Source organism: Crinia signifera, chromosome 3 (genome assembly GCF_055691185.1).
Source record: "Crinia signifera chromosome 3, ASM5569118v1, whole genome shotgun sequence".
Taxonomy (NCBI): domain Eukaryota; kingdom Metazoa; phylum Chordata; class Amphibia; order Anura; family Myobatrachidae; genus Crinia; species Crinia signifera.
This window is the reverse complement of record NC_139219.1, coordinates 339159941-339186448: the sequence shown is the minus strand read 5'-3', so window position 1 is coordinate 339186448 and position 26508 is coordinate 339159941. Positions and strand designations below refer to the sequence as shown.

The 26508-nt window shown below is 46.7% G+C and overlaps 1 protein-coding gene across 1 annotated transcript in view; it reads right to left on the bottom strand.

The window, feature by feature from the left end:
* Positions 1-3036: 3036 nt before the first annotated feature.
* LOC146063101 (tyrosine-protein kinase Src42A-like) overlaps positions 3037-26508 on the bottom strand; it is a 117471-nt gene continuing 93999 nt past the window's right edge. The window contains exon 9 of the mRNA XM_083175115.1: positions 3037-3488. Within this exon, the coding sequence (XP_083031241.1) occupies positions 3289-3488 (200 nt within the window). The 3' untranslated portion in view covers positions 3037-3288. The remainder of the gene's footprint in view (positions 3489-26508) is intronic.

The following is a 26508-nucleotide window of genomic DNA, read 5'->3' as shown; positions in this document are numbered from 1 at the left end:
TGATGTACAGCATATCCGCAGTCCCGCACCATGGCTTCATTCCGCTGTACAGTGATATACAGCCTGCCCGCAGCCCCCACACCATGGCTTCATTCCGCTGCACAGTGATGTACAGCATATCCGCAGTCCGGCACCATGGCTTCATTCCGCTGTACAGTGATATACAGCCTGCCCGCAGCCCCCGCACCATGGCTTCATTCCGCTGTACAGTGATATACAGCCTGCCCGCAGCCCCCACACCATGGCTTCATTCCGCTGCACAGTGATGTACAGCATATCCGCAGTCCGGCACCATGGCTTCATTCCGCTGTACAGTGATATACAGCCTGCCCGCAGCCCCCGCACCATGGCTTCATTCCACTGCACAGTGATGTCCAGCATATCCGCAGTCCCGCACCATGGCTTCATTACGCTGTACAGTGATATACAGCCTGCCCGCAGCCCCCGCACCATGGCTTCATTTCGCTGCACAGTGATGTGCAGCATATCCGCAGTCCCGCACCATGGCTTCATTCCGCTGCACAGTGATATACAGCATGCCCGCAGCCCCAGCACCTACCATGATAATACTGTGCCTGGACTTACCTTTACCGCACATCACAATGAGTACTTACCATCACCCCTGACTCTATAAAGATAAATACTCTATGTACATATATATAGTGTATTTATTCATATGCACTGGAAGCAGCACGTGATCACAGCACAGGGTCTTACATCATTATCATAGCATGCGGGGACTGCTGACTCCGGAGCCTTAGTAACAGCTACATGCACCAGTGTTGTAATATACAGGATACTATGTGATGTATATGAACCAGGCAGCCAGCACCTAGGTACAACACCTATTGGTGTTTCCTCAATCCAGCAGGATAAGATGGCCTGCAGGTGCAGGGATACAGGAACAACCCCCGGGCACAGCAGCATGTAGTTCTGCTTATAGCCATGGTAACAGCGGCAGCAGTCCCTTCCTCTCGGATACATACGCCATGTGTGCTATGGTGACATAGGCAGGGGGGCAATACACACTTCCCCGGGAGACAGTCACATCTATTACATTGCTGGCCGCCAGTATCACCCCGCATGGGCTGAGGACGCATACTGAGGCTTGGACATACCCATCGTCCTGCCCAGCATGGGGGAATGTACCCTGGCAATATACTGGGGTTACAACCAGCTCACAGAACCAGGGAGTTGTCCACTGAGAACACAAGATGGAGATGGGGTATGGTGCAGGAGATGGGTCTATGCCAGGCTCTCAGGTGATCAGGAAGGGGCAATGCTGTAGGAGATGGGCATATGCCAGGCCCTCAGGTGATCAGGAAGGGGCAATGCTGTAAGAGATGGGCATATGCCAGGCCCTCAGGTGATCAGGAAGGGGCAATGCTGTAGGAGATGGACCCTCAGGTGATCAGGAAGGGGCAATACTGTAGGAGATGGGCCTATGCCGGGCCCTCAGGTGCTCAGGAAGGGGCAATACTGTAGGAGATGGGTCTAAGCCGGGCTCTCAGGTGATCAGGAAGGGGCAATGCTGTAGTAGATTGGCCTATGCCAGGTCCTCAGGTGATCAGTCAGGGGCAATGCTGTAGGAGATGGGCCAATGGAGGGCCCTTAGGTGATAAGGCAGGTGCAATGCTGTAGGAGATGGGCCTATGGAGGGCCCTCAGGTGATAAGGCAGGCGCAATGCTGTAGGAGATGGGCCTATGGAGGGCCCTCAGGTGATCAGGAAGGGGCAATGCTGTAGGAGATTGGCCTATGCTGGGTCCTCAGGTGATCAGGAAGGAGCAATGCTGTAGGAGATGGGCCTATGCCAGGCCCTTAGGTGATCAGGAAGGGGCAATGCAGTAGGAGATGAGCCTATGCCAGGCCCTTCGGTGATCAGGAAGGGACAATGCAATAGGAGATGGGCCTATGCTGGGTCCTCAGGTGATAAGGCAGGTGCAATGCTGCAGGAGATGGGCCTATGCTGGGGTCCTCAGGTGATCAGGAAGGGGCAATGCTGTAGGAGATGGGCCTATGCTGGGTCCTCAAGTGATCAGGATGGGGCAATGCTGTAGGAGATGGGTCTATGCCAGGCCCTCAGGTGATCAGGAAGGGGCAATGCTGTAGGAGATGGGCCTATGCTGGGTCCTCAAGTGATCAGGATGGGGCAATGCTGTAGGAGATGGGTCTATGCCAGGCCCTCAGGTAATCAGGAAGGGGCAATGCTGTAGGAAATGGGCCTATGCCATGTCCTCAGGTGATCAGGAAGGGGCAATGCTGTAGGAGATGGGTCCTCAGGTGATAAGGCAGGTGCAATGGTGTAGGAGATGGGCCTATGCTGGGGTCCTCAGGTGATCAGGAAGGGGCAATGCTGTAGGAGATTGGCCTATGCTGGGTCCTCAGGAGATCAGGATGGGGCAATGCTGTAGGAGATGGGCGTATGCCGGACCCTTAGGTGATCAGGAAGGGGCAATGCTGTAGGAGATGGGCCTATGGAGGGCCCTTAGGTGATCAGGAAGGGGCAATGCTGTAGGAGATGGGCCTATGGAGGGCCCTCAGGTGATCAGGAATGGGCAATGCAATAGGAGATGGGCCTATGCTGGGCCCTCAGGTGATCAGGAAGGGGCAATGCTGTAGAAGATGGGCCTATACCGGGCCCTTAGGTGATCAGGAAGGGGCAATGCTATAGGAGATGGGCCTATGCCGGGCCCTCAGTTGATCAGGAAGGGGCAATGCTGTAGGAGATGGGCCTATGCCGGATCCTCAGGTGATCAGGAAGGGGCAATGCTGTAGGAGATGGGCCTATGCCGGTCCCTCAGGTGATCAGGATGGGGCAATGCTGTAGGAGATGGGCCTATGCCGGGCCCTCAGTTGATCAGGAAGGGGCAATGCTGTAGGAGATGGGCCTATGCCGCACCCTCAGTTGATCAGGAAGGGGCAATGCTGTAGGAGATGGGCCTATGCCGCACCCTCAGTTGATCAGGAAGGGGCAATGCTGTAGGAGATGGGCCTATGCTGTGCGCTCAGTTGATCAGGAAGGGGCAATGCTGTAGGAGATGGGCCTATGCCAGGCCCTCAGTTGATCAGAAAGGGGCAATGCTGTACGAGATGGGCACCTCGGACACTATGGCAAGAGGTAGGGCAGCTGGAGAGACAGCCATGTTTTCTCAGTATAGTCCCTGCTGTGGACATTTGCTGTATCTCAGTCACCAGGTCCCTATATGACAATCTGGAAGCTCCACCATCATCAGTGGGTTTCCTCCTTCATATCTGTAGAACATCATAACTCTCTGCTGCAGACCCAATCACTCCACAGTGTCTTCTACCAGCATTGGGTCCAGCATGTCCATGAGGAAGCGCTGTATTTCGGAGAATGAGGGCCGGGTGCCTGGCGTATGCCTCCAGCACATGGTCATGATATGGGACACATCACTGTGGGAGTCTTTGGGGGGCTCCAGTGCTCTTCCCTCTAGTATGTGCTGCCGATACTGTCCATTCGTTTTATCTGTGGAGAACAATTAGACATTTCTGAGGCCCATGTCCTACTGTATATTCTATTTCTGTGGTAATAACACCCAGTATACATGATGAGCAGATAGAGGTGACACCATTGGGGGCCAGGTCAGGGTAGCACGTTGCTGCCAATGTGTTGCTGATGCCAGTTTGGGCCCTTCCCTGGTATACGTCCATGCGTCTCAGTGTGCCAGGGCTGAGCTGCCCTTCCCTGGTATACGTCCATGCGTCTCAGTGTGCCAGGGCTGAGCTGCCCTTCCCTGGTGTACGTCCATGCGTCTCAGTGTGCAAGGGCTGAGCTGCCCTTCCCTGGTATACGTCCATGTGTCTCAGTGTGCCAGGGCTGAGCTGCCCTTCCCTGTGTACGTCCATGCGTCTCAGTGTGCCAGGGCTGAGCTGCCCTTCCCTGGTGTACGTCCATGCGTCTCAGTGTGCAAGGGCTGAGCTGCCCTTCCCTGGTGTACGTCCATGCGTCTCAGTGTGCCAGGGCTGAGCTGCCCACTGTCAGAGTCAGTACACGCTATTGCGCCAGATGCCATCATGAAAACGTGTCCCCACCACATGCTGGGTGCAGATTCTTTGGGGCTTATTCAGACCTGTGAGCACAGCCACAAAACCACAGTGATCAGACGCCGCCCAGCAAATATGAAATCCCAGCATTATCCCGGACACTCCCAGCATTATCCCGGACACTCCCAGCTTTAATCCGAACACTCCCAGCTTTACTCCGGACACTCCCAGCTTTACTCCGGACACTCCCAGCTTTACTCCGGACACTCCCAGCATTACTCCGGACACTCCCAGCATTATCCTGGACACTCCCAGCATTACTATGGATACTCCCAGCATTATCCTGGACAGTCCCAGCATTACTACGGATACTCCCAGCATTATCCTGGACAGTCCTAGCTTTATTTCCGGACACTCCCAGCATTATCCCGGAAACTCCTAGCTTTATTCTCCCAGCGTTATGTAGAACCACAAAGAAGGAAAGACTCTCTCTTTTTTTGGGGCACTCTTGAATTGTGATTACATTTAGTAATCTATTTGAACATCTGTCGGGATGTTATAGGCGTGTCTGCGATGTGTTAAGGGTTAGGTGTTAGGACACAAGCTTAAAGATGAAACAGACTATGTTACACCACTCTTTGATAAGAGCCCTGGTGTGGGGGCGGTGTCATTAGTAGGGATTGGGTTGCTCGTGAGGGTACTAGTTACACTTGGGGAAGTGGGGTGGGTAATTCCATCCCAGGGTATGGTTGAGTCTAAAAATTAACTTTTATTAGTTTTCAATAAAATAGAAACTAGACAAAAACGTTTTTAGGCGTTCACACACAAACATATAAACATATATTGAAACACACTCAATGGTCTGTGCCCGCTGCGCATTCAGTCCTCTTGTTCAATATTCTGCAAGGATGTGTATCTACAGGTTTATGGGAATCAGGCCTATCAGGCCTGCCCTTGGGCAGTCTATCAGAGATCCACTGCCGTCCAACCACCTTCTGGCACTGCAAACGTCCAATTTGGCAGAATTTAAGCCTTGTTGTGTGTCTGCTGTCCCAAAAGTGGTTATGTGACAGATAGGTATTCTGTCAGCACCTGATCTCACACTCTGTCAGCAAAAAAACCTGGTACACATATTGAACCTAAAATCGAAAATTAGTCCCGGTATCAACTAGAGTATGTCGGGTGGAGAGCCTATCGATACTGGAATTTACACAGGCTGTACCTAACTTGGAATATCTATTAGTTTCAGGATCAAATTCTAGACATCCTGGTGTTAATTTCAATGAAACCCAGATCAAATGTGGCTCTGTAGCAAATAAATCTGACAGTTGCAGTTCTGACCAATACAATGTATCCCGGTTGTTTCAATTCCCTTGCAGAGTTTTAATGCAATTGAATAATGGTTATCTTATTCTAAACAGTCTGACAGTTGCAGTTCTAACCATACAGTGTGTCCAAGTGGTTTCAAATCTCTTGCAGAGGTTAAATACAAGTGAACACTGGTTACATTTGAACAAGAGGATGCGTAGGCTTACAGTGGCCTTATAATAAAATTCCCTAGGAAGAGGACATAGTTTTTCAAAAAAGTCAGGTGTCTTCCACAATGTTTTACCTAAACTGTATGATCAGTGTGGAATGAGGAAGAACATAATCTTAGAATAATTTAATTATGCTGCTTCATGGGCAGCTATTCGTCAAACCAGCAGCCTTCGCCGTGCCCATGTATATGGGACAAGCCTCACTTCAAATCTGGGCTAGCCTGCTGTCACTACGGTATATATCAACGGTATATTCTACGGTATATATCCATAATTTCTTTGACAAACAGGTTTGGTGAGACTCTGTGCTGGTAGTCCCCGCAATGTGGTGGGATGGGGGATAGGGAAGAAAAGGGGGGGGAAGAAACAAGGGGGAGGTTGGGCAAAAGGGAGGGGGGTAGAGAGAACGTGCAGTGCAGAAAGAGGAGAAAAAAGAGGAGAAAGGGTATAGAAGGATTGGTGGGGAGAGATGGGGAGAGAGGTAAAGTGCCTGAGTGGTATAAGTTAGAGGTCTGACTGTGCCCAGTGGGCGTGGGTGATCCCAACCAGCTTTATATACCCGTGACAATGGTGGGATTGTCTGGTTGGAAAGTCCCCTTTCCCCTTTTGGCAGGCTGCCCCTCTCCAATTGTCAGCTGCCACTGAGTGGGCTTTTATGGGTATTGCGGGGGATGCACCCTGCCTGGTGGGGAGTCAGGTAGAGGTTTAAGAGAGAAAAATCTGTGTTACCCTCAGTGAGAAAGCGGCTGCTGCCCTGCTTTGTATACCTGTCGCTTGGGGTGGAATAATGTATATAGGAGAGGTCACCCGTCTCCTATAATACCTTCTGACACCCCAGGCCAGTTACCATCACTTTAGTTGATGGACTTTGTAGGTATGGCGGGTGAGCGGGCTTTGTTATACACAGACAGGGGTTTACTGCACAGGGCTGGTAAAGAGGGGTACTGCTGTCAGGATTATAAGCCAGATTCCCCCTGAATAGACACAGTCCAGCGCAGGGTGGGTCACTGGCCTTGGGGCCTGATGAGTGATCCCTGAAGGAAGATATATTGAAGTAAGGGCTTAATGCCAGGGTAGGTGTGCTGCTGTCCTCCACATGTATGTAAATATACAGTGGTGGAGGGTGAGCGGTACCCATCAGAAATACAGGCAGAGCGGGTGTAAGAGAGGTGAAAGATGCTGGGGAAAAAGGGGGTAAAGGGACCAAGGTAGGGGGGAGAGCCGGACAGTGAGAGGGGGTTGGGGTGCGGGAGAGAGGGTGCCTGTTAGTGCGCTCTGCGCTCTGTGCGGCACTTGCCGGCAGAGCTGGTGTCAGAGGATAACAGGTGGGAACCCTGGGGAGGGAAACGGAGGATTGGGGACCGGGGTAAGGGGGGAACTGGACAGGTAAAAAAGGGGGCTGGTGTGAGGGAGAGAGGGTGCCTGTCAATGCACTCTGTGCCCTGACCGGTGCTATCAGGCAGGGCGGGTGTAGAGGTAAAACCTCACCGGAGGGAGGCGGAGGGTGAGGGGACCAAGGTTGAGAGGGAGAGCCGGACAGGGAGAAAGAGGCTGATCGGCACTAACAAGCTGGGCAGGTGTGAAGGTAACCCTCAAACGGAGGGAGACAGAAGGTGGGGGGACCAAGGTGAGAGGGGAAAAACGGACAGGGAAAGAGGGCTGGGGTGCGGGACGACCGGTACCTGTTAGTGCGCTCTGTGCACTGAACGACGTCTGAGCCGTCTGCGTGGGGAGGGCTGCGGCTGCTGCGGCTAATACGGGAGGCGCACAATGTTGGCGTCACTCCCTTGTTTCACCAACGATCGTTTCACCTTTCGGCTTCTTCAGGGTGACACACTTACATCCTGAAGAAGCCGAAAGGTGAAACGATTGTTGGTGAAACAGGTGAAACAAGGGAGTGACGCCAACATTGTGCGCCTCCCGTATTAGCAGCAGCAGCCTTCCCCACGCAGACGGCTCAGATGCCGTTCAGTGCACGGAGCGCACTAACAGGTACCGGTCGTCCCGCACCCCAGCCCTCTTTCCCTGTCCGTTTTTCCCCTCTCACCTTGGTCCCCCCACCTTCTGTCTCCCTCCGTTTGAGGGTTACCTTCACACCTGCCCAGCTTGTTAGTGCCGATCAGCCTCTTTCTCCCTCTCCGGCTCTCCCTCTCAACCTTGGTCCCCCCACCCTCCGCCTCCCTCCGGTGAGGTTTTACCTCTACACCCGCCCTGCCTGATAGCACCGGTCAGGGCACAGAGTGCATTGACAGGCACCCTCTCTCCCTCACACCAGCCCCCTTTTTTACCTGTCCAGTTCCCCCTTACCCCGGTCCCCAATCCTCCGTTTCCCTCCCCAGGGTTCCCACCTGTTATCCTCTGACACCAGCTCTGCCGGCAAGTGCCGCACAGAGTGCAGAGCGCACTAACAGGCACCCTCTCTCCCGCACCCCAACCCCCTCTCACTGTCCGGCTCTCCCCCCTACCTTGGTCCCTTTACCCCCTTTTTCCCCAGCATCTTTCACCTCTCTTACACCCGCTCTGCCTGTATTTCTGATAGGTACCGCTCACCCTCCACCACTGTATATTTACATACATGTGGAGGACAGCAGCACACCTACCCTGGCATTAAGCACTTACTTCAATATATCTTCCTTCAGGGATCACTCATCAGGCCCCAAGGCCAGTGACCCACCCTGCGCTGGACTGTGTCTATTCAGGGGGAATCTGGCTTATAATCCTGACAGCAGTACCCCTCTTTACCAGCCCTGTGCAGTAAACCCCTGTCTGTGTATAACAAAGCCCGCTCACCCGCCATACCTACAAAGTCCATCAACTAAAGTGATGGTAACTGGCCTGGGGTGGGTTTTCGTTTGCTCAGGAGGGGGCAAACATAAGACAGAAAAAGAGCTTTGTGGGCGCACTCTTGTATTTGTAAATGTAAATGTGAAATTAATTTAAAACTTAACATTTATTTCGATCTTTTAATATAGAGTAACCAAGGAATAGGAGAAGGAGAGGTTCAGAAAAGGGTACCAATGTTATGAAACATAATATAATACATAAAATGTTGTGTGATGGCACTTTTCACTTCTCACACCTTACTCTCCATTCTGCGCACTATGTCCTTATAATCATTGACATGTTGACAATGTGATTATGGGCGAAAATGAATGGTTTAAATCACCTACAGGTTCGAATCCCCCGTAGGGATATAGATTACCCCAGCGACAGTAATTTTTGGTATTTTCACAGCTTGTATTGCTCATGCAGTAGGCGTGTCCAGTGCAATTATCTTAGGGATACCTCTACATTAATACCACACCAGATGTTCTTCAGGGGTCCCCCCACAAGAATACTATTCTGGCCCGTCACTGCTTAGCTTCCAAGTTCGGGAAGTGTTTGGGCAGTTCCAGTGAGGTATGATGGTATTTTTTGAGGTTTTACTTCCCAGAATTAGAATTGCCTGGTTAACTGTGGTTTAGAGCATTGATAGCTGACTGGATACCCAGGTTGTGTGGCCACCAACGGACTTACAGCTAAATATCTTAAAATTGCTGCAGTGCTGACATAACAAAGGGAGAAAAAAACATAAAAGGAGGGAAGGGGAGGAGGAAAAAAAAGGGAAGGGGGGGGATTGGAAAAGGGTTGAGTGGAAGCAATTAGTAATAAATGAGGCAAAATTGCCTAATTACTATAGATAATATTAGAATTACTTATAGCTGATGGTCAAGCCTGTGGTGTTTGGTAAACATATGGTTAAATACCCAGGTGCTTGGTTTAGCCTGCCTGTTTATTTCTGGTGGTCAATTGCAATTGGCAAAATGGGTTTATCCAGTATCCACAGTTTGGTACTAACACACTGCTGCCCCACTCAATAGCTCAGCTCCAATGCTGGCTACTGCAAGAATTTGCTGACAATGTTAGTTATCCACTGGTTACTAAGTATGCATGAGAGTTTGTAGCAGTTCCTATCACAGCTGCCCAACTCAATGGCTCAGCTCTGATGCTGGCTACTGCACGAACTGGCTGACAACGTTAATTAACCACTGGTTACTAAGTATATATGAAAGTTTGTAGCAGTTCCTTTGAATAAACAAAAGTGTCACTCCTCTGCCAGACGCAGATGGAGGACACTGGTACCTGGGACGCCGCCGGGCGTCAGAGCATAGAGTCCAGGCAGGGTGAAGGTGCGGCTGGTTGGGGGTCGCAGTGTGGAGGGTCTCCGTGCGGGTGACGCTGCTGCTGCTGTCGCTGGGGTGTCTGTTTAGACACGTGTTTCGCCGGGATCGGCTTCGTCAGTATGCGCCATCTTGGTTGAGGGCAGTTTGCCCTGACTCTTGTACGTCATTCGTCCAATCGCCATACTGGTTTTTTGATTGATGCCTCTACTAGCCTATGTGGAGGCACTTGTCACTGGTTGGCCCAGAGCTGTAGCTGGGTTTAGATGCCGTTTTTTGTAGCCTATTAGGGCTGGTTGATAACACTATTAAAGTAGCGTAATAGCCTTAGCTGTGGAGATTTGACAACTTGAGTTAGATATTGATGGGGTTAGGATTACCCGGTATGAGGTGTATGTATTCACCTTCCATAACAGTTTGAAGGTCATGATATTGGATTGATTGGTTAATGGGGTCCCTGATGGGTTTACTTAAGATCATGCAGTATTGATTACATTAATTGTATATTGTGGAAGTTATAAATCTCTATATGTAGTATATAGTGAAGGACTGTGTATAAAATGGAGGTTATTTTAAACCATTGTGCTAATAATAGAGTTATGCTAATGGTGGAATAGAATTAAAATAAATTAAAAATAAATATAAATATAAATATAAAAATGAATATAAATAAAAATAAAATAAAAATGAAAATAAATATAAAATAAATGAGAAACATTGGATTCAATATATAAATAAATTGAATAATAAATACACTTAATAATAATTGAAAAATAGAAAATGAAATAATAATGGGTATTAAATTATAGATATACAGTGAAGCTGTTAATAGCCTGGTGAGTACTGTGCGTTTAGGGCATGATTGTAAAAGTGACAAAGTGGGGTTAATTAGTGAGTATGGGTCCTGGGTATGGCCATGTGAGGGTGAGAAGAGAAAACGAGAAAATGTGAGACAAAAACAAACTGGTGCAAAGAAATCTATAAAAAGTATGTACTTTTGGTGTGATACCCGGAGTGCCAGCATGTAAGTGACTGGTGGTAAAGCATTGGTAAGGTTACCAGTATAAAAATATAAATATAAAAAGATATATAAAAAAAAATATATATAATAAGTGTTTCCAGATGCCCATGGTGCTGATTTTTTAAATATCAGGTGAGGTAATGGTGAATTGGAGTGGGGTGATTAGATAGTGTTTGTGCTCAGACCTGATAGGGACTGAGATTTACCATAGACGACGTGTTAGATTGGTGATGGTGGGAAAAAAATATAATAATATTATAGAACAGAGGATGGACATTAATGTTCAGCTGTAGTTTGATGAAAAAAATGGAACCATGTTGCATATTTAACAATTGGAGGTTTTATCTGAGAAATGCCCCATACTTGATGTCTTCATTGAGGCCGTTGGGTGCTAGGGATCCCAAACGGAAAATCCATTTGCCTTCTTTCTGGAGCAGTGTTTGGTTAAGGTCCCCACCTCTGAGGCCCAGATGTATCTGTTCGAGACCAAATATCTTGAAGCTGGTGGACTTTCCGGCATGTTTCAGATGGAAATGTCTAGCTACGGTTGTTAACTGCTTCATCTTTTTTATGTCGGCTTGGGCATTCCGAATGTTCCCTAGATGCTCGAGGGCACGTTGTTTTAACATCCGACTTGTCATCCCAATGTATAGGATGTCACAGTCGCATGTGATGCAGTATATCAGGTTCTTACTTTTGCAATTGAAGTATCCTTTAATAGTGATCAGTTGACCATACTTGTCCTTCATTTTTGTTATTTTTTTGATGTGTTGGCAGATTTTGCAACCTCCGCAGGGAAAGCTGCCATCCGGGAAGGTATTTTTGGTTCTTGGTCCCGAGAAGTGACTGTGCACCAGTTGGGTGCTCTTCTCCAGCTCATGTTGACTCTACTGTCTAGTTTCATGGCTAAGTCATTGTCACTCAGGATGATGGGCCAATGTTTTTGTATGATGTCTTTAATTTCACGCCATTCTGCACAAAAATTCCCAACAAATCGAATTGTGGTATCTTCTTTTTTGTTTGTGGGTTCATCTTTTTTGAAGAGGATCTGTGTTCTTTCCACCACTGCTACTGTTCTTTGTGCCTTCTTGATGGATCTTTTGGAGTATCCCCTCTCCACCAGTCTGTTGCAGAGATCTTTACAGTTGTGTTGGTATACTTCTTTGTTGGAACAGTTTCTACGGAGCCTTAAGAATTCTCCTTTGGGGATATTGGCAATTGTGGGTGGAAAGTGTGCACTGGAGTTGTACAACAAGCTGTTGGTTGAGGTGGATTTCCGAAAGAGTTCCGTATTCACCATATTTCCTTCACCTCTATATAGCCTTAGATCAAGGAAAGTTATGCTGGAACGACTGTATTCAGATGTCAATCTCAAATTGAGTTTATTGTTATTTAGGTGTTCCAGGAATTGATGTAACTGTGCTTCGGAGCCCTTCCAGATCATCAGAATGTCATCTACAGATGGGTCTTGTCCCATCTTGGCAGGCGATGGCGCTGGCGTCGCCAGCCGCCATCCCCCGCCAGCGCCATGGCGATGGTGAGAAGGGGACGCGCGCGCACGAGAGGCGCGCGCGTCCCCTTCCGACGGCGCTTCCATCCGTTCCCCCGGGTCCCCGCCGGCTTGCCGGCGGTAACCTGGGGTCCCCGCCGCCTGCCCGCATCCCCCCCTAACCCCCCCTAACCCTGTCCGTCTCCCTGAGGCGGAGACGGACAGGGTTTCCGTCGCGCTGGCGACGGAGACTGAGACGCGCGTGTGCGTGAGACGCACGCGCGTCTCAGTGCATTCGCTGGCGTGGCTGCTGGCGGGTCGCCAGCGCAGACGCCATGGCGACCCGCCAGCAAGGATGGGACAAGACCCATCTGTATGTACTGCATCCAAGCGGTTATACATTCTTCATAGATGTGATTGTCCTCGTGAAAGATGAACTCCCGCTCCCACCATCCAAGGAAGAGGTTAGCGTAGGTGGGGGCACAGGCCGCCCCCATTGCTGTGCCCCTCCCCTGGATGTAGAAGCGGTTGTTGAACGTGAAATAGTTTTTGTGCAGTACAAAGTCCATCAGTTGTATGAGAAAATCCTGAAAGTCTCCAAATTCTTCCATTTGTAGAAAGTATTTAACTGCTTGAAGGCCCAGATCATGTCTTATGCAAGTGTATAAAGCTTCGACATCCAGGCTTACTAGGATCTCAGTTTCATCTAGGCAGACATCATGTAACTTCCTTAGGACGTCAGCTGTGTCCTGTATGTAGGAGGGAAGGGCCGTAACATGTTGGCGCAAGTGTGTGTCTAGGAAGATGCAGGCTTTTTCAATGAGTGCTCCATTTCCCAAAACTATTGGGCGTCCTGGCGGATCAATGATGTTTTTATGGACCTTCGGTAGCAAATAAAAGGTCGCCGTGCGGGGATTTGGATTTGCCAGGAATTGATGTTCTGTTTTTGTGATGGTCCCGTTCATCAATGCATTTTGGATGATTCTGTCATATTGTGCTTTGAAATTCACGGTTGGATCAAAGAGTGTCTTAGTGTAGCATGAGGTGTCATCTAGCTGTCTATTGACCTCTTTCAGATATAGATGGGTTGGCCACAGAACTATATTCCCCCCCTTGTCAGAGGGTTTGATTTCCACATCAGTCCACTGCTTGATTTCATGAATTGCTTGGTTTTCCTGTTTACTGATATTTCTGCTGTGTCTGGTGTGTTTCTTCTTTTCATGTAGTTTATCCAGGTCCCTTGAGACCAAATTGGTAAACACTTTCACCTCAGGGCATATATTTAACGGTGGGAAGAAACAGGATCGCTTCTTACACAGTGGTCTAGTGGTCGATTCTGGGGGTTCAATGTTCCCCTCCAATTCTTCTAGAGCCCGGATGGCTTCTTGTTCTTGTTCCGACCAAGTGTCCGTTGGTAGGGACCCATCTTTTTTGGCATAGAATTTTGTGAGTAAAAGCTTTCGACTGAAGAGTTGAAGATTGGTTTCCCATTGGAAACGGTCGAAGGTACTGGTGGGGCAAAAAGTTAATCCTTTCTGTAGTACATTCTTCTGTGCATCTGATAGTACATGTTGAGATAAGTTTAATATCTGTAGTTTGGATACTTCGGATTCTCTGCTTCCCTGCCCCTCAGTGGGTAGCGGTTCGGTGTCCGTGGTTCCCATCTGGAGAAGTCCCTTCTTCTTCTTTTTGGCACGTCTTGTTTTTCTTTTGGTCCCCTGTTTCCCCGGCCAAAATCTAAAAAATGGCCCGAAGCTGAGTGGCCTGTGGGTTGATGATATTGGCCCTGGTTGATGGGTGGCCTCAGTGTTAGCTCGTCCCCTCGATGGGAGTTATCATCACTCTGATCGTCTGTACTAGAGAAATCGGTTTCCGATGCTGATGGTGGATATCTTGACGTCCTTCGGTTGTAGTTTCTTCTGCCCCAATGGAAGACGTGCCCTGTCTGGAAATCGGTCTGGTCTCTATAGAATTTAGTCTTCTTGCGTTCTATAATGGTTTTCTCATAATCATCCAGATCTTTTTTTGTTTTTCTCAAACTGTTGTTGAAAGGCAGGGGACTGTTCCCAGGGTTCTAATTTCTTACCTAGGACTTCAATATCTTTAGAGATGGCTTCTAACGTCAGATGATTGTGTTGAATGAGTATGCTCATCAATTCCTGGGAACATTTGAGTAGACTGTTTTCCCATTCCTTCTTAAGGCTTTCAGTACACAGTTCAAAGGCTGGGAAGGTTTTTGGCCTGAGCCCTCTTGGTGTAATCTTCTGTCTGCAATAGTTCTCAAGGCTTGTCAAGTCCCAGTTAACCCTGGTTTGACGTTGGAGTGTATGTTTTAATTTTGTTAGATCATCAGTCCAGTTAGACTCAGGGATAATTTCACTTCCGGTGGTAGGAAAGATGTTATCCAAGTTGTCCGTCCTTCGTTTTTGTTGTAGTTCATTCTTGAGGCTAAAACTCGACATGGAGATTGATTGTTGGCCTGGGGTGTCAGAAGGTATTATAGGAGACGGGTGACCTCTCCTATATACATTATTCCGCCCCAAGCGACAGGTATACAAAGCAGGGCAGCAGCCTCTTTTTCACAGAGGGTAACACAGATTTTTCTCTCTTAAACCTCTACCTGACTCCCCACCAGGCAGGGTGCATCCCCCGCAATACCCATAAAAGCCCACTCAGTAGCAGCTGACAATTGGAGAGGGGCAGCCTGCCAAAAGGGGAAAGGGGACTTTCCACCTTCCAACCAGACAATCCCACCATTGTCACGGGTATATAAAGCTGGTTGGGATCACCCACGCCCACTGGGCACAGTCAGACCTCTAACTTATACCACTCAGGCACTTTACCTCTCTCCCCATCTCTCCCCACCAATCCTTCATTACCCTTTCTCCTCTTTTTTCTCCTCTTTCTGCACTGCACACTCTCTCTACCCCCCTCCCTTTTGCCCAACCTCCCCCTTGTTTCTTCCCCCCCCCCCCCCTTTTCTTCCCTATCCCCCATCCCACCACATTGCGGGGACTACCAGCACAGAGTCTCACCAAACCTGTTTGTCAAAGAAATTATGGATATATACCGTAGAATATACCGTTGATATATACCGTAGTGACAGCAGGCTAGCCCAGATTTGAAGTGAGGCTTGTCCCATATACATGGGCACGGCGAAGCCTGCTGGTTTGACGAATAGCTGCCCATGAAGCAGCATAATTAAATTATTCTAAGATTATGTTCTTCCTCATTCCACACTGATCATACAGTTTAGGTAAAACATTGTGGAAGACACCTGACTTTTTTGAAAAACTATGTCCTCTTCCTAGGGAATTTTATTATAAGGCCACTGTAAGCCTACGCATCCTCTTGTTCAAATATAACCAGTGTTCACTTGTATTTAACCTCTGCAAGAGATTTGAAACCCCTTGGACACACTGTATGGTTTGAACTGCAACTGTCAGACTGTTTAGAATAAGATAATCATTATTCAATTGCATTAAAACTCTGCAAGGGAGGAGGTGACGCGGCATCCTGTGAAGGAGGAAGCGTGCCGGCGGGTAGAGACGGCTGTGGAGAAGCCGTGCGGCACCAGAGTGACGATATCGCTGCAAAACCTCCGGTGTTACTGACGGACGGGTGATAGAGCCTACAGTGAAAGTGTGGGACTGCGGCTTGGTCCAGAAACAGACTGAGGAGAATAATAAGCACACAAAGTCTGGTCTAAGCGGAGTGAGAGCCATTGACCAGAGGAGGTGCGTGTGTGGCCTGAAGAGAGGGGTAAAGGACTGCTTTGGTGGCGTGCAGACTGTGAAGCAGAGGAGAAAACTGTTCGCCTGTTGGCCAGTAAAGAAAGGGGAGAGTCTGTCTTGGTGGAAATACAACGTGCTCCAGCAGCAGTAAAGTCGACTACTACTGTTGACCAGAACACTGGCATACAGACACCTGGAAAAATACGTGCGGGGACAAAACATTACTGCTGCTTAGATCCACTGTAAGCTCCAGTCCCCCTGATAACCTGTTAGGAAACAGCGACAACAGGTAATACAAGCCAACTTTTTATCTGTTTGAAGTGACTGTCTGTGATATACAGGGCACAGTGTTGAATGCATGAGAGAGATAACGAAGGCACAAGTGGATATATCTGCCCTGCATATTAAGCATACCTAAAGGCTTAATATACACACTGTGAGACAAATATTGCCCAGGATAAGGTCACTGTAAAGACATATTGCTGCAAACATGGGTAAAACAGGAAACACTAGTGCCGCGGCACGGTTGGAAAGGTACGCACGCGCACAACCCAGTAACAGTTCAAAGGTGCAGACCCCAACTAGTACCCCTATGTCAACCCCAGTAAAGGCCAGTACCCCTCCAGAAACACAAGAGGTCACCCTACAACAGCTAATGGAAGCAATTACAGGCTCTGAACAGAGACTTATGGGAAAAATCTCAGACATCCAAACTGATGTGGCAAATATGAGACAGGACATTAAAATAGTTAAAGAACAACAAAAAGAGACAGAGTCCCGGGTCTCACAAATTGAGGACGGTAACAATATAATAGGGGCGAAAGTGGACAAATTAAATGCCCAAATGAAAGAGATGAAAATTAAAATATCCGATCTCGAGGGGAGGAGCCGGAGGAATAATTTAAGGATAGTAGGATTGCCCGAGAAGGAGGAAGGAGGGGACACAATTAAATACATGGAGCAATGGCTACGTGAAAAATTTGATGGTGAAATATTCTCGAGGTTTTTCTCAATAGAACGTGCACACAGAGTTCCCTTTAGACCCCTCCCTCCGGGGGCACCCCCGAGAACAATGATCTTAAAGCTGCTACACTACCAGGATCGAGACGCCATAATTAGAATGGCTAGAGTAAAAAGTCCAATACTCCACAACGGGGCAAAAATATCAATTTTCCCCGACTATCCAACAGAGACACAGAAGGAAAGAGCGAGATACATGGAAATCAAAAGAAGATTAAGGGAAAAAGGACTTTCTTACTCCATGTTATATCCTGCTAAGTTGAGGGTGGTGGCAGGAGGAGAAACTGTATTCTTTACAAACCCAAAGGACGCAGCAAGTTGGATCGACAAATGGGCTCCGGGAAAACATCAGCTGGAAGGCAGTGGGACAATGACTGAGTAAAAACTCACCAGGGGGCTCACCGCCCGTTGGTGGTCAGGAATAGTCTAGCCCCTAAGGGAAAAAATACAGGGATAGGGATTAAATATACTCAGCTTGGGAGAACTGGTATATAGGGAGGGGGGGAAGGGGGGAGGGGGGGGGGAGGGGTGTTTTTGTATTTGCTTGTCTATTTGTTATATGTAATGTTTGTTATAAAAGCGTGATTTTTGAAAAATGTGGAGGCTTAAAATGTGAAAAATTGGTTCATTATAAGGGCAGAATAAGAAACAGGGAATATATACCAAACTATAAGAAATGGTTAAAATTTTAGCATGGAACACACGAGGCTTAAACGATGGGGTTAAGCGATCCCTCGTAATGAATCAATTGAAAAATTATGGAGTAGATATTATGTGTTTATCCGAAACTCATTTAGCCAAAAATAAGCTACAGGTATTAAAAAAACTTTGGATAAGTCATGCATATCATGCACCATTTACTTCATCATCCAGGGGAGTATCGGTTTTGATCCGAAAATCAACTGCTTTCTCATGTAATAGAGTTGCCACTGATCCATATGGGTGTTATGTATTTATAGATTGCATGATTAACTCAGTACAAATGATGATCTTAGCAGTATACGTGCCACCACCATTTTCTTTTAGGGTCTTAAACAAGGCCATAGAATTTATGACCACTTCGCCAGACGTTCCTGTATTGTGTCTCGGGGACTTTAATAATGTCTTGAACCCCCAGATAGACAGGCAGAACCGTGAGGGTATAGGAGGAGGTAGAAGCAATCACGGATTTGACAAATATATTGAAAACATTGGGTGGATTGATCCGTGGAGGTTGCGCAACCCAGATAATAAACAATTCTCATGTTTTTCGGCATCGCATATAACCCTGTCAAGGATAGATCTGATATTGATATCCAGAGAGTTTGCCCCAAAGGTCCGCAAGATAGAGTACAAGGCCCGAGGTATATCGGACCACTCTCCGATATATATGGAATTTGACTCAGGCAGCGAAATGGGTCAGAGCTTTTGGAGGTTTAATCCCAATTGGCTACATAAAATAGATCAAAATAACGATCTTGCGTCCCAGTGGCGAGATTTCTGGGATATCAATGTGGGGTCAGTAGAGATAACGGTGGTGTGGGATGCTCTGAAGGCATATATTAGAGGTACGCTACGGAAAAGAATAGCTGAGGAAAAAAGGATAAGTAGAGAGAATATAGTACAGTTAGAAAAAAAGTATACTGAAAAAGAAAAAGAATACTGCTTAAACAACACAGAGTTGACATATATCGAGTGGCAGGAGGCTAAAGATAAATGGATGAAGGCCATTGAGTTGGTTAACCAGACCATAATGAAACACAGGGCGAAGATGAAATACCAAAACGAGGATCGGTCAGGGAAGTATCTGGCATATTTAGCTAAAAGTGAAAAGCCCCCCAACACAATACTAAAAATTAAAAACCAGGTTAATAATATAGTTCATACATCTCAGCAAATAGGAGAAGCTTTTGTAGATTATTTTAAAGATTTATATTCCAGTAAAATACAACACGATGGTGATAGCATAAAAATTTTTCTTAATAATGTTAATCTCCCTAAACTAGACGATAATTGTAAAAATGAGATGGAGGCACCCCTGTTAATGGAAGAAATTATAGAGGCTATTAAATCTATGCCCTCAGGGAAAGCGCCAGGCCTGGATGGCATACCAGTCGAGACGTATAAAAAATACTCCGAAACATTAGCACCCTTATTACTTCAAACACTCACTGAAGGGTTTAATGGGGGGAATATCCCAAAATCCATGACTGAAGCTAAAATAATACTGATCCCTAAACCGGGGAAAGACCCTCAGGAAATGGATTCGTACAGGCCTATTTCGCTTATATCGGTTGAGGCCAAGATAACAGCTAAAATCTTTGCAAACAGATTAAATAGGATAATTGCCAGATTGATCCACCCCGATCAGACGGGATTCATGCCCGGTAAGGAGACCAGTGTCAATATTCGAAGGCTTTTTTCGCATCTGCAGATAAAAGATTTAAGGGAGAATCAAGGAGCTGTGGTATCGCTGGATGCGATAAAGGCCTTCGACGCAATCGAGTGGCCATTTTTATGGGAGGTACTTAGGGCATATGGGTTTGGCCCAAATTTCATTAAATGGTTACAATTATTATACCATAGCCCAACCGCACGAATATCCACGAATGGATGGACTTCCATGCCATTCGGTCTCGCCAGGGGGACAAGGCAGGGATGTCCGTTGTCTCCTGTCTTGTTCGCCCTGGCGATAGAACCGCTAGCCTGTTTGATCAGGCAACATCCGGTGGATTTGGGCTATGTGATTAATAATCAGACAGAGAGAATAGCATTATATGCGGACGATCTCCTAATATTTTTGAAAAACTATAGTACCACTCTCCCGATAATATTAAATGTAATTGAAGAGTTCGGAGACTACACTGGTTTCAGAATAAACTGGACTAAGTCTAATATTCTCGCGGTGGGTGACATGGACAGCGGCTCACAAGCACTACCATCACGACTTAAGAGGGTAATAAATTTTAAATATCTCGGGATACAGATATCTGCTGACCCGAAAGAATTTATAGAATTAAATGTGCAACCCATGATGGAATGGCTTAAAAATAAAATCAAAGTCTGGAGTAAGCTGCCCATGATACCCATCGGGAGGGTCAATTTGATAAAGTTGATAGTGCTTCCAAAGATATTATACATACTACAACAATCACCTATATATCTTCCCAAACCACTATTTAGGAAACTAAATAGTATAATAAGTTCCTTTATATGGAATGGGGCTCGCCCCAAGATTAAATTTAACGACCTGACGAGACCTAGAGCCAAGGGGGGGATGGCGCTCCCTGACCTCAGAGGTTATTATATAGCAGGACAGCTGGCACATCTGAAAGCATGGGTAAGGGAAGAGGAAGAAAATAGTCATCTGGTAAAAAGATTAGTAGAAACATCCACGCCCAATATACCCCCTAAGTACAGATTAATCCAGGGGAAGAAACATCAAGGAGACTCTCCATTAATAGACCAGGCGCTAAAGGTCTGGAAAGAGGCCAATAGAATACTGGATAATGAACTGATAGATAAAGACTTTAGAATTATAGATATACTGACCCCTAAGGATACTAAGTTTTTACAACTAAACGAAGTATGGTACCCCCATTCTATAATATTTCTTTCCCAGGTCTATGGACCATATGGGTTAAAGACATTCCAACAACTAAAAGAAGAATATAAACTTCCAAATACATACTTATTCAGATATTTACAACTTAGAAGTATATTGGAAACACGTGTAAAAATATCAGAGGCAGGTTTTGGTGAATCGGAAATTAAAAGATTGATAAACACTCCCAATGTTAAGAGTTTAGTATCTAAAATGTACGGAACCCTAATGGAGAATAAGTTTAAGGATAATCTGGATAAGGTGAAAGAAAAATGGGAAAATGAAGTAGGGGAAATAACTGAGTCAGAATGGGTAGCCGCAAAAGCGGGGATTGTAAAAGCAACAAATTCCATTCGAATACAGCAGACACAGTTATTCATCCTCTATAGATCATATATGACTCCGGTAAGGATGATGAAGTTCGCGGGAAGAACTAACTCCACCTGCCCGAAATGTTCGTATATTTTTGGTACTTTTTTTCACTTAATATGGGAGTGCAACTATGTTTTTCAGTTTTGGGGAAAAGTCACGGCTATTATAGTAGAGACAGGTATTCCAAAGGAGATTTTGAACACTAAATGCTGTCTACTAGGAATAGTAGGGGGCAATATTGATAGAAATAGTAAAGAATATATAATAAATCTTGTATCAATTGCAAAAATTATTGTGGGTAGACAATGGATGTCTAATATAGCTCCAAATATTGAAGTATGGAAGGCACGGGTAAATTACGTAATAAAACAAGAAAAACACATTGCACAAGAACGAAAATCGTTAAGTAAGTTTAATGCAGTATGGAAACACTGGACACAATCTCACTATTATGAAATTTAAGACAATATAGAACACAGAACTGAGTGAAGAAAATTGGTGGGTAAAAGATATAGTTCACAAATAACCACTGTAATATATAGGAAATTTTTTTTTTTTTTTTTTTTCTCTTCTTTCCTCTCCACCACTCATTGTGGACATAAGATAGGAGGGGTGATGGAGGGAGGAAAAAAGGGAAAAAAAAAGGGAAAAGCTGCCAAAATAAAACCGTGTTAAGAAACGAATAGCAAGGGAGCGGGAAGAAGAAAGAGATAGAGGGGGAAGGAGAGGGGGGGAGAGGAGGAGAGAGGGGAGGGAGGAGAAAGAAAGAAAAAAAGAGGGAAAATAACTTTCTACGGGATTAAAGTCTGATCTATGCCAGAATTCAAGACTCCATCTAAGCCTTTATAGAGGGAAAGACACACTAAACCTCCATGGTAGTAAAATATTAAGTATATGAAATGTGAACAGTCAAAATAACACGCAATGTATGTATGTATGTGAAGCCAGTCCTTAAATGTTTGTAAGTGTCGGTAATTGTCTTTTTTAATGTGGATTTTTGTATTTACTGAATGAAATTGAATAAAGAAATGAAATTAAAAAAAAAAAACTCTGCAAGGGAATTGAAACAACCGGGATACATTGTATTGGTCAGAACTGCAACTGTCAGATTTATTTGCTACAGAGCCACATTTGATCTGGGTTTCATTGAAATTAACACCAGGATGTCTAGAATTTTATCCTGAAACTAATAGATATTCCAAGTTAGGCACAGCCTGTGTAAATTCCAGTATCGATAGGCTCTCCACCCGACATACTCTAGTTGATACCGGGACTAATTGTCAATTTTAGGTTCAATATGTGTACCAGGTTTTTTTACTGACAGAGTGTGAGATCAGGTGCTGACAGAATACCTATCTGTCACATAACCACTTTTGGGACAGCAGACACACAACAAGGCTTAAATTCTGCCAAATTGGACGTTTGCAGTGCCAGAAGGTGGTTGGACGGCAGTGGATCTCTGATAGACTGCCCAAGGGCAGGCCTGATAGGCCTGATTCCCATAAACCTGTAGATACACAGCCTTGCAGAATATTGAACAAGAGGACTGAATGCGCGGCGGGCACAGACCATTGAGTGTGTTTCAATATATGTTTATATGTTTGTGTGTGAACGCCTGAAAACGTTTTTGTCTAGTTTCTATTTTATTGAAAACTAATAAAAGTTAATTTTTAGACTAAACCATACCCTGGGATGGAATTACCCACCCCACTTCCCTAAGTGTAACTAGTACCCTCACGAGCAACCCAACCCTAATCAATGACACCGCCGCCACACCAGGGCTCTTATCAAAGAGTGGTGTAACATAGTCTGTTTCATCTTTAAGCTTGTGTCTTAACACCTAACCCTTAACACATCGCAGACACGCCTATAACATCCCGACAGATGTTCAAATAGATTACTAAATGTAATCACAATTCAAGAGTGCCCCAAAAAAAGAGAGAGTCTTTCCTTCTTTGTGCTTCTACATACAATTTACTCTCCAGGGTGCACCTCCACGCCACTTATTCTGTGAGACTCTGTTTAACAGGCCTCCTACATCTCTATGTATTGTGGACTTCTAGAATTAATTTGTCAAAACTTAACAAATTGTTACCAACCTGTGCACTGATCCATGTCCCTCTTTCCCCTTTCCCTCAAAAATTAACTCCCAGCGTTATCCCAGACACTCCCAGCATTATCCCGGAAACTCCTAGCTTTATTCTTGGACACTCCCAGCATTATCCTGGACACTCCCAGCATTACTCTGGACACACTCAGCATTATCCTGGACACTCCCAGCGTTATCCCAGACACTCCTAGCGTTATTCCCGGACACTCATAGCGCTATTCGCGGACACTCCCAGTGTTATTCCCGGACACTCCCAGTGTTATTCCCGGACACTCCCAGTGTTATTCCCGGACACTCCCAGTGTTATTCCCGGACACTCCCAGCTTTATTCCCGAACACTCCCAGCTTTATTCCCAGACACTCCTAGCTTTATTCCCGGACACTCCCAGCATTATCCTGGACACTCCCAGCATTATCCCGGACACTCCCAATGTTATCCCCTGACACTCCCAGCGTTATCCTGCACACTCCCAGCTTTATCCTGCACACTCCTAGCTTTATTCCCGGACACTCCCAGCGTTATTCCCGGACACTCCCAGCGTTATTCCCGGACACTCTCAACATTATCCCCAGACACTCCCAGCGTTATCCCCAGACACTCCCAGCGTTATCCCAGACACTCCCAGCATTATCCTGGACACTCCTAACATTACTCCGGACACTCCCAGCTTTATCCCCGGACACTCCCAGCTTTATCCCCGGACACTCCCAGTGTTTCTGTCGACATTCCCAGCATTATCCCCGGACACTCCCAGCGTTACTCCCAGCATTTCCCGGACATTCCTATTGTTATCCCAAGATACTCACAGCATTATTCTGGACACTCTCAGCGTTATCCCAGACACTCCCAGCATTATCCCGGACACTCTCAGTGTTATCCCGGACACTCCCAGCGTTTCTTATGGCTTGCCTGCGGTTTTCTTAGTACTCCCATGAAAACAGGGGTGACTCACTCTAAGCACATTCCGCTGCACGGATCTACACCACGGAAGGGCTTAGTAGCGGAAATTGTGGGAATCAGCCTCACTAAATAGATCTTGCAGAAACCTGGTGGTGCTCCATTTATTGGTAGCTCAGCCTAGTGATGTCATACACGTGTCATCAGTACCTTACCATACTACACCCGGGAATACTGCTAGTCACACATATGCTTTGTGGTGGGGGAGGGGATGTCCCCAATCTCTGGGTACCTCCTGCCTAGTGATGTCATACACGTGTCATCTGCAGTATGTACCTGACATCGGCACCACTCTACACTCGGGAATACTGCTAGTCACACATGTGCTGTGTGGTGGGGGAGGGGATGTCCCCAATCTCTGGGCACCTCCTGCCTAGTGATGTCATACACGTGTCATCTACAGTATGTACCTGACATCAGCACCACTCTACACCTGGGAATACTGCTAGTCACACATGTGCTGTGTGGTGGGGGAGGGGATGTCCTCAATCTCTGGGCAACTCCTGCCTAGTGATGTCATACACGTGTCATCTGCAGTATGTCCCTGACATCAGCACCACTCTACACCCGGGAATACTGCTAGTCACACATGTGCTGTGTGGTGGGGGAGGGGATGTCCCCAATCTCTGGGTACCTCCTGCCTAGTGATGTCATACACGTGTCATCTGCAGTATGCATAGGCGAATCTAGGGGGTGGTCCGGGGGTGCACAGGACCACCCATTAGCCCATTTTGTAGCTGAGGAATGGGGCTTTCCAACGAGCCCAGCCCCGTGTCTCTAGCCCCCTGGGAACCGGAGATACTGCCAGGCAAAGCTGGAACGTTTTCCCTATAGGATAACATGGGACCCATCACCCAGTTCAACGGCTGCCAGTTCCCCCTACGGCATCACTGAAGCTCGATGTTGATCTCAGTCGAACCCAAATCGCTGGGCCTTCAATCTGATACCAGGCTGGATCCATATGGGTTAATTGGTTGCAGGGAAATTGAGGTTAAACCGTTTTTTTTTTTTTTTCATTTCTTAAATGTAATTTCATGACTGTTTATGTTCTTTGAGGGCAGATTTCTCTGGAACCAAACAGCCCAGTTTCACGGGATGAAAATCATTCGAAGCCAACTCAAAAGTTCTTCAATATGATATTACTCATGTAAATGGGTCAGTTGGTTCTGAAGATATAGCTGGTTGGTTAAAGGGGGGTAGGGAGAGGGGAGTGGTTGTCTCTCCCCCTCACACCAGAAAATGCAGGGACTAGGCTGGTGTATAAGGGGTCAGCCTGGGAATGTCCCTGCATGATCCTGGGACCATATTCCCGGGTAAATCTCTGCATTTTCTGTTGTGAAAGGGGTATTATTTCAAACAGCCGTGACCTGCAGTGCTCTGAATACAGCCGGGCAGCCCCCTGCTCTCTGCCCAGCTGTCAATGACTGTCACCCCTGCAGCTCCTGCTCCAATTCTTCTCCCCACTTTCACCTCAGCCCGCCCCACCCCCCTTTAATCAAGTGGTGTTGGCGCCCGGCTTGCTCCCCCGACGTCATGCACAACAACAGCGTGCACAATATTTCAAATGTCCACTCGGCTAGAGGGGACACCAGGAGGGGAGTGGGAGCGTGAGCTGCGCTGCGCTCTGCTCCTCTCCCCATAGAAGCAGCTGCACTGCTCTCCATCTCTCCCTGCAGCAGCAGCGAAGGCTCATATAAAAATTTACAGTAAGTGGCACTTTTGAGGGCATTGCTTAAGGGACGCTACAAGTGGCGATATGTGTGGGCATTACGCATAATAGGCTTTATTCTAGTTCACTCTTAGAGGCAAATTCCTTCTCAAATGGACAAAACCATGTGCACTGCAGGTGGGGCAGATATAACATGTGCAGAGAGAGTTAGATTTGGGTGGGGTTTTTCTTCAAAGTGAGATCTATATTGCAGTGTAAAAATAAAGCAGTCAGTATTTACCCTGCACAGCAGCAAAATAACTCACCCAAATCTAATTATATCTGCACCTGTTACATCTGCCCCCCTGCAGTGCACATGGTTTTGTCCATCTGAGAAGGAATTTGCCTCTAAGAGTGAACTAGAATAAGGCCCAATGTGTGGTTTAATGTGTAAGGGGCATTATGTGTGCAGCATAATGTGTAAGGGGCATTATGTGTGCAGCACCATGTGTAAGGGACATTATGTGTGCAGTATCATGTGTAATGGGTACTATGGTGCGCGGCATCATGTGTAATGGGTACTATGGTGTGCGGCATCATGTGTAATGGGTACTATGGTGTGCGGCATCATGTGTAATGGGTACTATGGTGTGGGGCATCATGTGTAATGGGTACTATGGTGCCATCAAGCAAGAACCCCCTAGCAATGAGCACGTAGGTAAGCAGCATTTATGGGGCAAATATGTAATGGGCATTACGGTTTGTTATATAGTATGTAATGGGCATCATGATGTGTGGCACAATGTGTAATGGGCATTATGGTGTGTGGCCTTATGTGTAATTGGCATTACGGCGTGTGGCTTTATGTG